Genomic DNA, 13,361 nt, shown 5'->3' with positions numbered 1-13,361 from the left:
GGACGTAAATGAACCCACTTCCTACAGGTAAGTCTGACTCAACAAACTGCAAATTATTTCCAGAGACAGTTTTACCACTGACTTCAGTGGACCCAGGATTGCATACAAAGGTACCTGCAATAATGTTGAGCAAAACATTGGATTCAGAACACCGGTTTTCCATTTCGAGTTCGACCAGAAACGTCCACGTGACCTGGGTAAGCCGCATAACTCCCTGGGTCTCCCTTCTCCACCTGTAAGAAGGGGATTAAAGCATTTCCCTTCCTCACTGGAATGCTGGGAGGATAACATTTGATAATAGGATCGTAGGAAACTGGGGTGTGTGAAACAGGCTGTATTCAATTCGGATTTGGATTCGGCCTAAATCGGGGCCAGTGACTCGCTTCGTCGATTCAGATCACTGTCCCCGATTCGATTCAACCAATCCAAATCTGAAGATTTGATGCCAATTCAGAGAATCAGCGATTCGGACATAGACACAGCTTGAAATGTTTTTTCTACATACTTCAAGGTAGCAGGCGCGGTTTGTGCATGCTGTGATGATGGGGCAGATGGAGTATCCCACAGGAGCCCAGCCCCCCCATGTGTTCAGCAGCGAATCTGAAAGTGGTTCGGAAGTACTTCAGGTCCATTTCCGGGTCCACCATTGAGCATGCAGGGGCCCCGCACCCTCCAGCTTGGCAATCAGCTGCAGGGGGACCCTGAGTGCCCCCCCCGACCCAGAAGGCACCAGTCACTAAGGAGAGGCTGGGGAGAGACAGTGCCCTCCCTGGTCAGACCACGCCTGCTACCTCAAGGTATATAGAAAAAACATTTAAAGCTGTCTCTATGTCCAAATCATTGGATCCTTCCAAATTTCTCTGAATCAATTCAGGGAGTTCCGATTCAATTCGGAGACATTAAAGGGTCTCCTAATTCAATTCAAATTTGGAGATTCAGCCACCGAATTGAGCCAAGTCTCTGCCAAATCGAATCAAGGACTGAAGTTTCGCACAGTCCTAGTGAGAAAGTAACACTGGAAAGGACCACGAGGTCATCTAGTCCAGTGCCCTGCTCAGTGCAGGATCTTCCCTGACTAAACTGCCTCAGTCAAGTGTCTGTCTAACAAAAAAGATGTTCCTCGGATACTACACTTAGGATGCACCTATGGGAGCTTACGGGCTGTTTCAGGTTCCTACAGATTTCTTATATCTTAATCTCATGTTTAATAGCTTTACTAGATTGGAGGAACCTCATTTCTGTCTCAAGTCTCTTCCGCATGTAAAATGGGAACAATGTTGTTTGCTCACCTTTATAAAGATCTTATATATATGCACTAAATGTTATAATTCCTCTCTCTCCTAACTGGTTTGCAACTGCTGGTGTCAAAATCCTATTACAGTGTCGCAGTATGGCAATGAAATACCATATTTCTCATCCACAGCTTATAACAAGCTTTTAAAGCGTATCGCACCATATAATCACATACATATCAAGGAGCAATGTTAACAATAAATGTATCTTTTATTCACAGATAAAAGCTGAAGCAAGCTGTTATAATACACATTTGTACAAAGGATTTGAAAAAAAACCATAAAAAGCAAGATGATCAGAAAATATGATTCATTATGAAATGTGATATTACATACACTATTAAACCTTTTCAAAAGTATTTGTTTGGCAACAATTTATCAATCATTTCCACGCATAAGTGGTTTCCTTCAAAAAAGCACAAATCCCATGCAGCATGTATAAACTTGATCCTGAGGGTTTGCCTTCCTTAGAAAAACTGTAAAAAGATATACTATTTGTCTTAAAAGTTCATAATGCAAATGCTTTTTATAGTCAAAACGATATAAAAATATGGACCTAACATAACATTTACAAAAAGTTTTTTTCTTTTTTTCTTTTATGTTTTTGATAATAAATGTAATTCTCAATTCCTGCAGCCAGAGGGAAAAAAAAAACAAACAAACCACAGTGCCCTTTCTAGACTTCCTCGAGTTAGGTTAATAACTCTAAAAAAGAACGGGTCCATAATAACTGAGGTTAGTAACCAAGGAAGTAGTTAAGCAGTTAATATAGGTATGTATATATAAAATGGAAAACAAACATTTCTTTTGATCTGGAAAAGGAATAATACAAAAACAGAATGTAAAACAATTATCTCAAAATTCCATAATACACCTTTTCAATAGATAAATGCTCATAAAAATATCTTGAATTCTAACCAAGAAAACAATTATAATACAATTTTAGTTCTGCTACATAAAACAGCTTTTCTATGAAACAAGAAGGCAAGTTCAGGTATGAAAACATAATTTACTTATTGCTTTTGCTACAATGTTGGTTCTTTTTTTGTTTGTTTTGTTTTTTTTACATATAGTCATAAATACACTATACAGTATAAAATATTTCATAGGAATACATTTTGTGGTCTGCTTAGGTTTGCTGGCTTTAATTCTAGCACCAAATACAAAACTGAAAATCCAATTAACTTCAAAGGCACTTTTGTTGTTTGTTTGTTTGTTTCTAAAGTCTTGGTTTGTATTGTTTTTTTCAGCTCCCCTCTGTGAAAAAATGTCTAGTTCAACGTTTATCTTTGTACACTTCCGGTTGGGTTGAGGCACCATAATGATTTATAAAACATTCCAATTCCTCAATCTTCTACAACATTCATCGTTGCCTTAAGTCTTCACATTTCCTCCTTCACTTCCTAATGCCATATCCCTTTTTCTTCTTCTTGCCGAAGAGTTTTGCTTCACTTCCTACAGTCTCTTCAAAAACTACCTTCTCTCACTCCATCTTGCACATCAGTTATCATGCCAATATCAAAACATGTCACTATCATGACATGCGACTTGCACAGATTGACACATTGCTCCAGTTCCTCTGTCACTTGTTCCAGTGCCTCAAGATACTCCTGAGACTCCTTATCAAGGTCAGGGTCAACTTCAACTGTTAGCAAAAAAAACAATTGTATGAGAGAAATACTTTACGGTAAAGTATTATGTGTGGCATAATGCAATTTATTCAGTTGCTAGCAGCTGTTGTCATCATGTAGAAAAAGCAGTCCTAGGGGCCTATGGAATTCAACAGGAATTTTGCCACTAATTTCAGCGGAACCAGAATTTCATACCCAGGCTCCAATCTAGCACAGTACGCTAATCAAAAATCTGATTTCTTTATTTCCTTTCTATAAAATGAAGATAAGAATACTTAGTCCCTCTTGTAAAGCACCTTTTTTAATAAAACGCACAGTATAAATAGTATGGTCAATGATTATTCATTTTTGCCTGCGAAACATTAAGCATGTACTTCAGTCTTGCTGAAGCCAGAACTCACTTAGATACTTAACAGAAATACTTACAGTCTTCTTTCCACTTATTTGGATCCATCATCAACCTGCATTTCGTCTCTTCTAACTCTTCCTTTAAAACTTCATGCTTTGCCTTCACTTCTCTAATTCGCTGCTGGCGCCTTTCTAGTATCTTCAGCTTGGTATTGAAATACAGCAGACCCTTTAAAGACACAGAAAGGATATTTCATAAATCATCCTGTTATCAGCTGGCCTCTATCAGCACAGTCCAAACTTTGCCCACCTCATTAACTTGTAACACTTAACATGTTTTTTCCCCCATGTTAAGTGTGCATTAATTGGTTCCGATCTACAGAAACAACATGTTGTAATCAGTTAAACACTTATTGCACTTTTTTTGAATTAGCATGCATTTCTTATTTACTCTGAAATTACTACTGTTTGAAGAGAAATTATTTTCTCCGCTGGTGCAAACAGTAAACAGAGTCTAATCATTTTTTTTTTAATAGATGTGAGAGTTTTCTTTAATATACACACATGAAAACTGGTATTTACAGAAAAGCACTCCTACCTTTTCAACATCCTGGAAAGGCTATTATGAAAGAAACATGAAAAAATACATCAGAAGAATACAGATTTCTGGTCTCTGAAATAGAATTAGCTGAATTGTTTTCCAATTACAAGTAAATTAAACTCGGCACATCCCTGATTTAATAGAATTCTAACCAGAATACTTTATGTCATTTACATAAAGAGTTAATGATCCTATAGCAGAGAGAGGCTATAAAGTTTCATCAGGCAGGCTAAGATTATAACGTCTTCTCATAATGTATTCATTGGTATCCTCCACTCATGCCATCAGTCATGTTAAACACAATTAATTGTAGACAGTAATTATTTTCATTTTCTATGTTAAGGGCACCCCAACATATGAATTGTAAAATTAATAATTATAGTGCTTTAATTGCAATCAATTTCCCAAATGCCAAACCAGCATTCAAGCAAGGATTCTGCCTGTATACTGTAATTTAAGTTGTCTGGAGTTGTTGTAAAATATGTGCTGACCTCAGTTTCCTCTTGTCTGTGTCGCTGTAATCGTTCCACATCATCAATCTCATAAACTTTAATTTCAAATGGCTCTTTTAAAGTGCCTGGCAAAGGTGGTAGATCAACCCACTGGCCAGTCACACTGGGCTTCCTTCCTAGGGATGCAGCATCAGGCAGAGGAGCAGGAATCAGTCTACGACGCTGGAGACCTTAAATAAAAAAAGCACAGTGTTCTTCCATGCTGCCAAAACCCAAGTACTAAAGTACTACAAAATACGCCCCCAGCAAGCTAAACATGTGGGCTTTCCGGACAGCCTAGGGGATATACATTCCTTTATCTTTTTTCTGCAATAAAAGTGAGAGGCAGTTAAGACCCTGATGTGTTTCAACACAGCCCCCTTTGTCCAACAGTCTAAGCAGCAGTAGTAGCTTTGCCTATGGTCATTTAAGTAGCATTTCTTTAGCACAGTCTTGCAAAATGTGACTTGAGGTCATCCATGCTTCTCCAGGACAGCAAAAGCAGGTGACTGATCTTTGTGCCAAAAGCTGGTGATTCTGACCAGATCTCCTACCCTGGAGTTAAATATAAACAAAAGTTTGTCTATCTAAAGTCTTCACTTTATTTTATAAAATGGCATCACATTATCCCCAGCTGTGCTTCCCCTCCCCCCCCCCAACACACACCTTTTTCTTTTATCATAATTGCAGTCTTTTGGCCCACTGAACAGGCAAATGGCTTCCTCTATGACCAACATCCAAGCTGCAAGGTGTTGAGAAACTGCAACACCCAATAACTTTAATGGGAATTGAGAGTGCTTGCATTTTCTCAGGCAGTGACTAGTCAGGCTACCATTTTAAGTTTAATTTCAAGGGATAAAGAAACTCACTTATTCTTGGCCAGGGGTCTCCCAGACTTGCAAACAAATAACGCTGTTACCAAGACCTCCTCTACATGTTACAGGTTTTACACAATTACCTGGTTAATTGTGCAATTACCTTAAGACCAACTACACATGCAAAGTAGCTATCACACAATAAAAAGCTCCAACCAGTTATAAAGTGAGACCTTGAAAATATGTGCTAACTTTATAGCTGGTTGCTAACAAGCTTTAATTTGCATGTGTAGCAGGGTCTCCCCTGCACCTGGGAGCCCCGTCAGCTGACAGGGCTTCTAGCCACAGGGATGCACCATGCCCAGTGTGAAAACCCCAAGCTCTGGGAATCACGGCTGCCACAATCCCCAAGGCAGAGGTGTGCACAAGGCTCTTGGTCCTGGCCACACCTCACATGCAGCCAGTACAGAGTTCTGCAGCTGACGGGCTTGCAAACATGCTGAAGGCTTATGTCTGTTAACTGGGCACCTTTTTCACAAGCTGAAATGATTTAATCTGTCACAACTATGATCTTGGCCACTGAAGTCACAACTGAAACACTAATCCTGCAACTACTCCCATATAAGTGGGGCCCATCCAAAGTCACTAGACAGTAGTAGCCAGTTCCATATACCCAGCAAATTCACTTCATGCTACCCAACAGACCCAATATGAACTCTGTGGGACTTCTGGTGTGTGCAAGAGATTTGTCCACATGGAGGGGATTGCCAGTTTAGCAATTAGATTTCTGTAGATTTTGATGGGAGTAGGATCAGCATCAGAATAGATTCCTCTTCTGTAGCTCTCCTAAATCCAAAAGCTATAAATCTCCAATCCAGCTGGCCAGTTTAAGCTAGCACCAGATCATGACTAACATGTCATACTAAATAAAGTATATTTTAGGCCAATAACAGCCCTCATGCTTGTATGGTATTTAATAAAGCTCCTATGAAGCCCCATTTCATGTATAAAATATATTAGTGTTTCAAAGTCTAAAGCACCCAAAAAGTAAGGTATAATTTAGTGACAGAGGACAATTTCAATTGAAAAAGAAATAGTTTGTCATTTTTAAAGACCTTATAAGCATTTCCTGGGGCAAAAACAAATACAAATCCATCAGCGAGTAATACCTTCTCAATATGTGTGCAACTTTATACAGCTGTTAATATTGATTTGTAGGAGAGGCTTAAGAGGTTGATGTGCTATGAAAAGAGAACAGCAGCAAATGTTGCACATGGCCTCTGAACTGATTTATCACCCACCAAAGCAACTCAGTTGCTATGACCAGAAAGCACCAGAACATATACATCAGTTTAACTCATTTTGCTGCACTGTCAGAAGCAAATATCCTGTGCTCCTAGAGAAAATGTAATAATGACCTCTCTCCAACCCAAGTAACAAAGTCAGCAGGCTCTGACTCCTATTCTTATCCTACTACCATCCACAGTTCTGTTAAAGTTAAGCGTTGCAGGATCAGACCTTCAATTATGAGCTATGATTGCACAAATTGCAGTGAATCCTCATTTGGAAGGATATCTAAGCTTTCCCTACCATGCAACCAGTCCAATAAAAGATATCTCCCACAAAATCCTTGCCTCGCATATTTTCTGGACCATCACAGCTACATCACTCCAATACTATAAATAACTATAGTGTTCAAGCTAGAAGCACAAACCTGTGTCCAAAACACAAACAGTAAATCCCAAATAGATCACAGAATCACAGAAAACAGGGGCTGGAAGGAACCTCAGGTGGTCATCTAGTCCCACCCCCTTCTCAAAGCAGGACCATCCCCACCTAGATCATCCCAGCCAAACTTTGTCTACTCGGGTCTTAAAAACCACAAGGGATGGAGATGCCACCGTTTCTCTAAGCAGCCTGCTCCAATGCTTCACAACCCCCCTCAAAAGAGAGTTTTTCCTCATTTCTAACCTAAACATCCCTCGCTGCAACTTGAGACCATTAATCTAGCACCATACTCTTTGGGATCACCCTTCAAGTAGTTGAACGCTGCTATTAAATCCCCTCTCAGTCTTCTCTAGACTAAATAAGTCCAGTTCCCTCAGCCTCTCCTCATCAGTCATGTTCCCCAGGCCTCAAAACATTTTCATTGCCCTCCCCTGAACTCTGTCCAATTTATCCACATCCTTTCTGAAGTAGGGAGCCCAAAACTGGACACAGGACTCCAGATTTTTAGAAGCAGATTGCATCCACTGCTCCCCCCACATCCACAAAGCCAGTCATCTCATCATAGAAGGCAATCAGGTTGGTCAGGCATGACTTGCCCTTGGTGAATCCAACTGGATGTTCCTAACCACCTTCTTCTCCTCCAAGTGATTACAAATGGATTCCTTGAGGACCCACTCCATGATTTTTGCAGGGACTCCTTCTTCCCTTTCCTCTTTCTTAAAGATGGGAACTATCTTTTCACATGCAGCCAGTACAGAGTTCTGCAGCTGACCTTTTCCAATCATCCAGGATCAATCCTGATCACCACAAGTTTTCAAAGATAATGGCCAGCAGCTGTTCAATCACATCAACCAACTCCCTCCACACCCTCAAGTACATCCCATCCAGCCCTATAGACTGTACACATCCAGCTTTTCTAAATAGTCCCCAACATGTTCTTTCACCACTGTTGGCTGCTCACCTCCTCCCCAAACTGTGCTGCCCAGTGCAGTAGTCTGGGAGCTGACCTTGCCTGTGAAGAGTAAGGCCAAAAAGTTCTTGAGCACTTCAGCCTTTTCTGCATATTCTATCACTAGGTTGCATTCCCCATTCACTAAGGGACCCACACTTTCCCTGATCCTCCTCTTGTTGCTGACATAATTGTAGAAACCCTTCTTGTTAATCTTCACTTCCCTTGCTAGCTGCAACTCCAATTGTGCTTTGGCCTTCCTGACTTCATCCCTGCGTGCCTGAGCAATGCTCTTGTACCCCTCCCTACTCATTTCTCCAAGCTTCCACTCGTGAGGGACCTTTTTGTGTTTTAGCTCAATAAGAGTTCCTTGCAAAACCAAGCTGGTTTTCTGCCATACTTGCTAGTCTTCCTGTGCACTAGGATGATTTGCTTCTGCACCCTCAGTAAGGTTTCTTCAAAGTACAACCAGCTCTCCTGGACTCTCAGATGGGCCTCCTCAGGGATCCTGCCCATCAGTTCCTTAAGTGAATCGAAGTCTACTTTTCTGAAGTCCAGGGTCCTTACTCTGCTGCTCTCCACCCTTCGTTTCCTCAGGATCCTGAACTCAGTCATATCATAGTTGCTGCTGCCCACATTGCCACTGACTTCTACATTCCCCACCAATTCTTTCTTGTTTGCAAGCAGCAGATCAGGAAGAACATGGCTCTTAGTTGGCCTCTCCAAAACTTGCACCAGGAAATTGTCCCCAACACTCTCCAAAAACTTCCTGGCTTGCCTCTGCGCTGCTATATTGCCCTTCCAGCAGATGTCAAGTTCATTGAAGTCCCCTATGAGAACCAGGGCCCATGATCTGGAAACTTCCACTAGCTGTCTGAAAAAAGCCTCATCCACCGCATCCTTCTGGCCCAGTGACTGATAGCACACATGCACAACATCATCCTAGTTACTCTCCCTCTGACCCAAACCCAGACACTTTCAATAGGCCTATTCCCAGTTTCATACTGAAGCTCTGAGCAATTATACAGTTCTTCTATATAAAGAGCAACTCCTCCTCCGCCTGTTCCCTGCCTGTCCTTCCTGAGCAGTTTGTACCCATCCATGACAGTGCTCCAGTCATGCAAGCTCCCAGCAAGTCTCTGTTATTCTAATCACATCACAGTTTCATGACTAGGTGAGGACTTTTAATTCTTCCTGCTCGTTTCCCAGGCTCTGAGCATTTGTGTACAGGCACCTGAGGTAACTAGTTTATTATCCTACTTTCTCAAGAAGAATGAGAAGACCTCCTCTGTTGCCCTGTCCTTCTTGTGTTTCCTCCAGGTCACCTGCTTCCTCACTTACCTCCAGGTTTTGGCCTCCATCCCCTGATGAATCTAGTTGAACGCCCTCCTCACTACATTAGCGAACCTGTCTATGAAGACAATCTTCCCTCTCTTCCTCAGGTGGATACCATCTCTTCTTAGCAATCTTTCTTCTTGGAACAACATCCTGTGGTCAAAAACACCAAAGCCCTACTGGTGACGTCATCTCTGTAGCCAGGCACTGATCTGTGGGATGCATCTGCTCCTGCCCAGGTCCTTTCCCTTGACCACCTGAACCCTGTCCCCCTCACCCTTACACCCAGAGCCCTGAAGTCACTTTTGATCTTCTCAGGGTCCTCCCTGGGAGTATTACTGGTGCCCACACTGAAGGCCAGCATGGGTTAATAGCCAGAGGGCTGGATGAGTCTCGGTAATCCTTCCGTGACATCTCAGATCTGGGTTCCAGGCAAGTAGCAAACCTCCCAAAAAAACAGGTCAGAGTGGTAGATGGATGCCTCCATCCCCCTTGCAGAATGGAGTTGCCAACCATTACAACCTGTTACTTTCTTTTGGTGGTCTCCCAACCAACCTTGTAGAGGCATGGCCTGGCCTCTTCTGCTAATGGAATTTGCTCCTTCTCCTCTGTTACTGGGGCTCCGTATCTGCTCTCCAGCCAAACCGCTGCAGGTGGGGATAAATATTTCTGCTTGTTGCCAGAGTACACATGCTTCCAGCTTTCACTCTCCTGGGAGTTCAGGTCCTCTTCTCTCTCTAGCATTGCCTCCATCAGTCCTTCCTCCAGAGTCCTAGAAGTCTCCTCCAGTGTTGAATCGAATCCTCATGGGTGAAGTTGCTTCAGAGCCATGCCAGCTCCTCCTCTAGCTTTTACCTGCACCCTGAGGAACACGACCAGGAGGCACCGCTCACATTGCAGTCACTCCCCTACATGGCTGTTACTGGAAGGGACCCGCGAGCCACAGTCCCCACGGCAGCAAACCAGGACCTGGGTGGAAGCGTCGAAGGTGAGTTGTGGCTGGACAGACCTCACAGGTGCAAGCAAAGGAAGAACTGGCAGTGGCTCTGGCATTGCAACATACTCCAGCCATCTCCTTGAGTCTCTTAAATCTGCTGCCTACCCTCTTCCTGCTCCTCTCTCCAAGCAGACTTTCCCTAGCAAACTCTCCTGTTCGCTACTCCTTGGTCCTGAACGATTCCCTTTTCCCTGCTAACCTGCCTCCTCTCACTAAGTTTACAGTGAAGGAAGATGAGAGAGTTGCCAAGAAAACTCCCCACTTGCTCTGGTATCTAATAACAAGGGATTTAAATACTGACTAGTATCAATGAAGCAAACAGATGCATGCTACTGAAGGTCAGTAAGGATGATGGAATCGTGACCCGTGTTAAATCGCTGTAGTCACTGTGGTGGCTTTAGAAGAGTTGATCTTATTACAAACACACACGAATGGAAGCCACACCTCTCTGAATGTGATTGCACTAGTCTTCTTTCCCTTTTATTATTTACATTTAAAGTTGCTGTTTAAAGCTATGAAGTTTTATAATTTGGTAATTAACAGAATTAATATCATAGAAGCAGGGCTGGAAGGGACCTCCGGAGGTCATCTAGCCCAACCCCCTGCCTGACACAGGATCATCTATAGTCAAACCATCCCATACAAACATAATTAAACTTGACACAAGACTACCATCAACCCTGACACTCACAGACCTAACACCCTGGCCTGCCACTTGTAAAGCAGGGGATCCACAGCAGCCTATGCCCTGCTTCTATGAAATGTTGTTAATATATTTTCAAGAGGTCCCGGATAGAGGGCCACGCACCCTACTACAGATGAAGGCAAAACCTCCCGCCATCCATATCAATCTGACCATGAGGTAAAATTCCTTCCTGACTCCAAATATGGCCATCAGTCTGACCCTGAACAGAGGGGCAAGACCCTCTAGTAAGGAGCTTCTGTCTTTGGTCCCAGCAGCAGCATTGGCCCACCCCAGTCAAAATCCCCAGCACTGGCTGTAGCCAACATCCAATGCCTCTGGGAATGCTTGAAAACACCCTGACACATGTAGCAGAAAGCAGGGGGACAGAGGCAACCAACCCAGAAGCACAGGAAATACCCATGCTAGGACACCGACCACATCTAGATCACCCCCAACCAGTGGCTGTCCAACCTCTTCTTGAACAGCTCCAGTGAGGGCGAGTCCACAACTTCCCCAGGCAGTCTAATTCCACTGCCTCACTGCTCTAACAGGGAAGAAGTTTTTCTGGATATCCAATCTAAACTTACTTTGCTGCAGCTTCCAGCCATTGGTCCACGTCCTTTTCTGCACAGCAAAAGACAAACGATGCTTTCCCTCTTCTTTCTGGCAGCAGACTACTATCATGTCCCCTCTTAGTGCCTTTTCAAGCTGCACACGCTTAGCTCTGTCAGCCTCTCCTCATATGACTTGCTTTCCAAGCCCTTGATTATCCATTGCTGCTTGCCTCTGGACCCTCTCAAACTTCTCCATATCCTTTTTAAAAAGGGAGTACTCCAGATGAGGCCTAACCAGTGCCAAGAAGAAAGGCACTATCACCTCCCAGGTTTTGCAATATAAAAGTTAGCATATCTGATATATACTCTCTCTTTTCTTCTGGTACACTGTACTCATCTCAACCTGTAAACACAAATTGAACTACAACTATGGTGATAATTCACAGACCTACTGCACTACTTTGTATCTGCCACTTTCTGTCCAAACCAAAACTTCAGCTTGTCTCTCTTACCTCCAGAAGGACATCTACCTCTACTCTTCCACACTTGACCTCTGTAGACAACATCCCCATCCTGCCTGTCACTCAAGACCATAAACCACCAGCTTCAAACTCTCTTTAGGTCTTCACATCCAGGATACAGTTATGCATTGCACGTTCCTTCTACATAACACCTCTAAGACTGAGCCATTCCTGTCCATCCTCACTGCTGAAATTCTTGTCCATGCTGGCACAATATCATGACATGATTACCACAACATGCTTTACTCTGGCTTTCACAAATACAGATGCAATCATGTCTCACCAAGATATTGCAGCAATGATCATTTTCCCTCCCATTGCTTTGACCCTGTCTTACACAGTCCTTCACTGGAATCCCCACTCAAACGGCTTGTCTTCACTTCCTATTTGCGCCCTACCTTTCATCTCTCATTCAACATCAACAAGTCAACATTGCTATTAGCCCACTTGTTACAACTTTCAGACAAGCACTTTAATGCTTTTTCCCTGCTGCCCTTCATGCTTGGAACCAGCTCCCCATAAACATCCACAAAGCGAGCTCATTATTCTCCTTCAAAGTTCATCCTCAGTTTACCTTTTCCACCATTCCTACCAACAACAAAAAAACTTGACATCAGTTAGACTGCTGATGTGTTATGCATACTGATCAACATTATTTTGTAGTGTCCTTGTGGTCTTCTGTCACACTGTGTCCATCTGTTGTCTCTTGTCGTAGACTATTTGGCACTTTGGACTAGAGCTGCGCGAAGCTTTGGTTCCTGATTTGATTCAGCGGAGATTCAGCCCAAGTTGGCCAACTCTCTGAATCGAATTAGAGGACCTTTAATCTCTCCAAATTGAATCTGAACCCTCCGAATAGATTCAGAGAGATTCAGAGATTCGGACATAGACACACCTTAAATGTTTTTTCTATATACCTCAAGGTAGCAGGGGGCTCACGAATGCTGTGATGCTGGGGGCGCATGGAGTGTCCCGCAGGAGTGGCGGGGCTCCCCAGCGTGCTCAGCAGCAGACCCAGAAGTGGACCAGTACTTCTGGTCCGCTTCCAGGTTCGTCACCGAGCATGTGGCGGCCCCCCCACACTCCTGCAGGATGCTCCACTCACCCCAGCGTCGCAGCATTCACAAGCCGCGCTGGTACCTCGAGGTATGTAGAAAAGACATTTAAAGCTGTGTCTATGGCTAAATCGCTGAATTGAATCACTATGCCCGATTCAGGCCAAATCCAAATTGAATAGGGCCCGCTTCACACACCCCTACTTTGAACCCATCTTTTTGTTCTTTGCTACACAGCACCTAACACAATGAGGTCCTGGGCCCATGATTAGGACACTGATGCCCTACAGTAATGCAACAGGTATATGCATTCCTTTAATTGTGCTAGGGATCCACATTCAGTTTAAATAACCTAGATT

At 43.1% G+C, this 13,361-nt stretch overlaps 1 protein-coding gene across 3 annotated transcripts in view; it reads right to left on the bottom strand.

Moving 5' to 3' along the window:
* Positions 1-1,484: 1,484 nt before the first annotated feature.
* The window catches only part of KIF26A (kinesin family member 26A), a 141,537-nt gene continuing 129,660 nt past the window's right edge, over positions 1,485-13,361 (bottom strand). For 2 of the 3 annotated variants that reach the window (XM_090034136.1, XM_090034133.1), the window contains exons 13-16: positions 4,364-4,554; positions 3,870-3,890; positions 3,350-3,500; positions 1,485-2,937 (exon numbers count right to left, since the gene is read on the bottom strand). In XM_090034136.1, coding sequence (XP_089890262.1) covers positions 2,759-2,937; positions 3,350-3,500; positions 3,870-3,890; positions 4,364-4,554 — 542 coding nt within the window. In that variant the 3' untranslated portion in view covers positions 1,485-2,758. The remainder of the gene's footprint in view (positions 2,938-3,349; positions 3,501-3,869; positions 3,891-4,363; positions 4,555-13,361) is intronic. The other variant, XM_090034134.1, reaches the window with a different exon arrangement.

This window comes from Crocodylus siamensis, chromosome 2, assembly GCF_052110815.1.
Source record: "Crocodylus siamensis isolate JL-2025a chromosome 2, ASM5211081v1, whole genome shotgun sequence".
In the NCBI taxonomy this organism is placed as follows: Eukaryota; Metazoa; Chordata; order Crocodylia; family Crocodylidae; genus Crocodylus; species Crocodylus siamensis.
The sequence above is the reverse complement of the archived record's forward strand: the minus strand, read 5'-3'. Positions and strand labels throughout refer to the sequence as shown.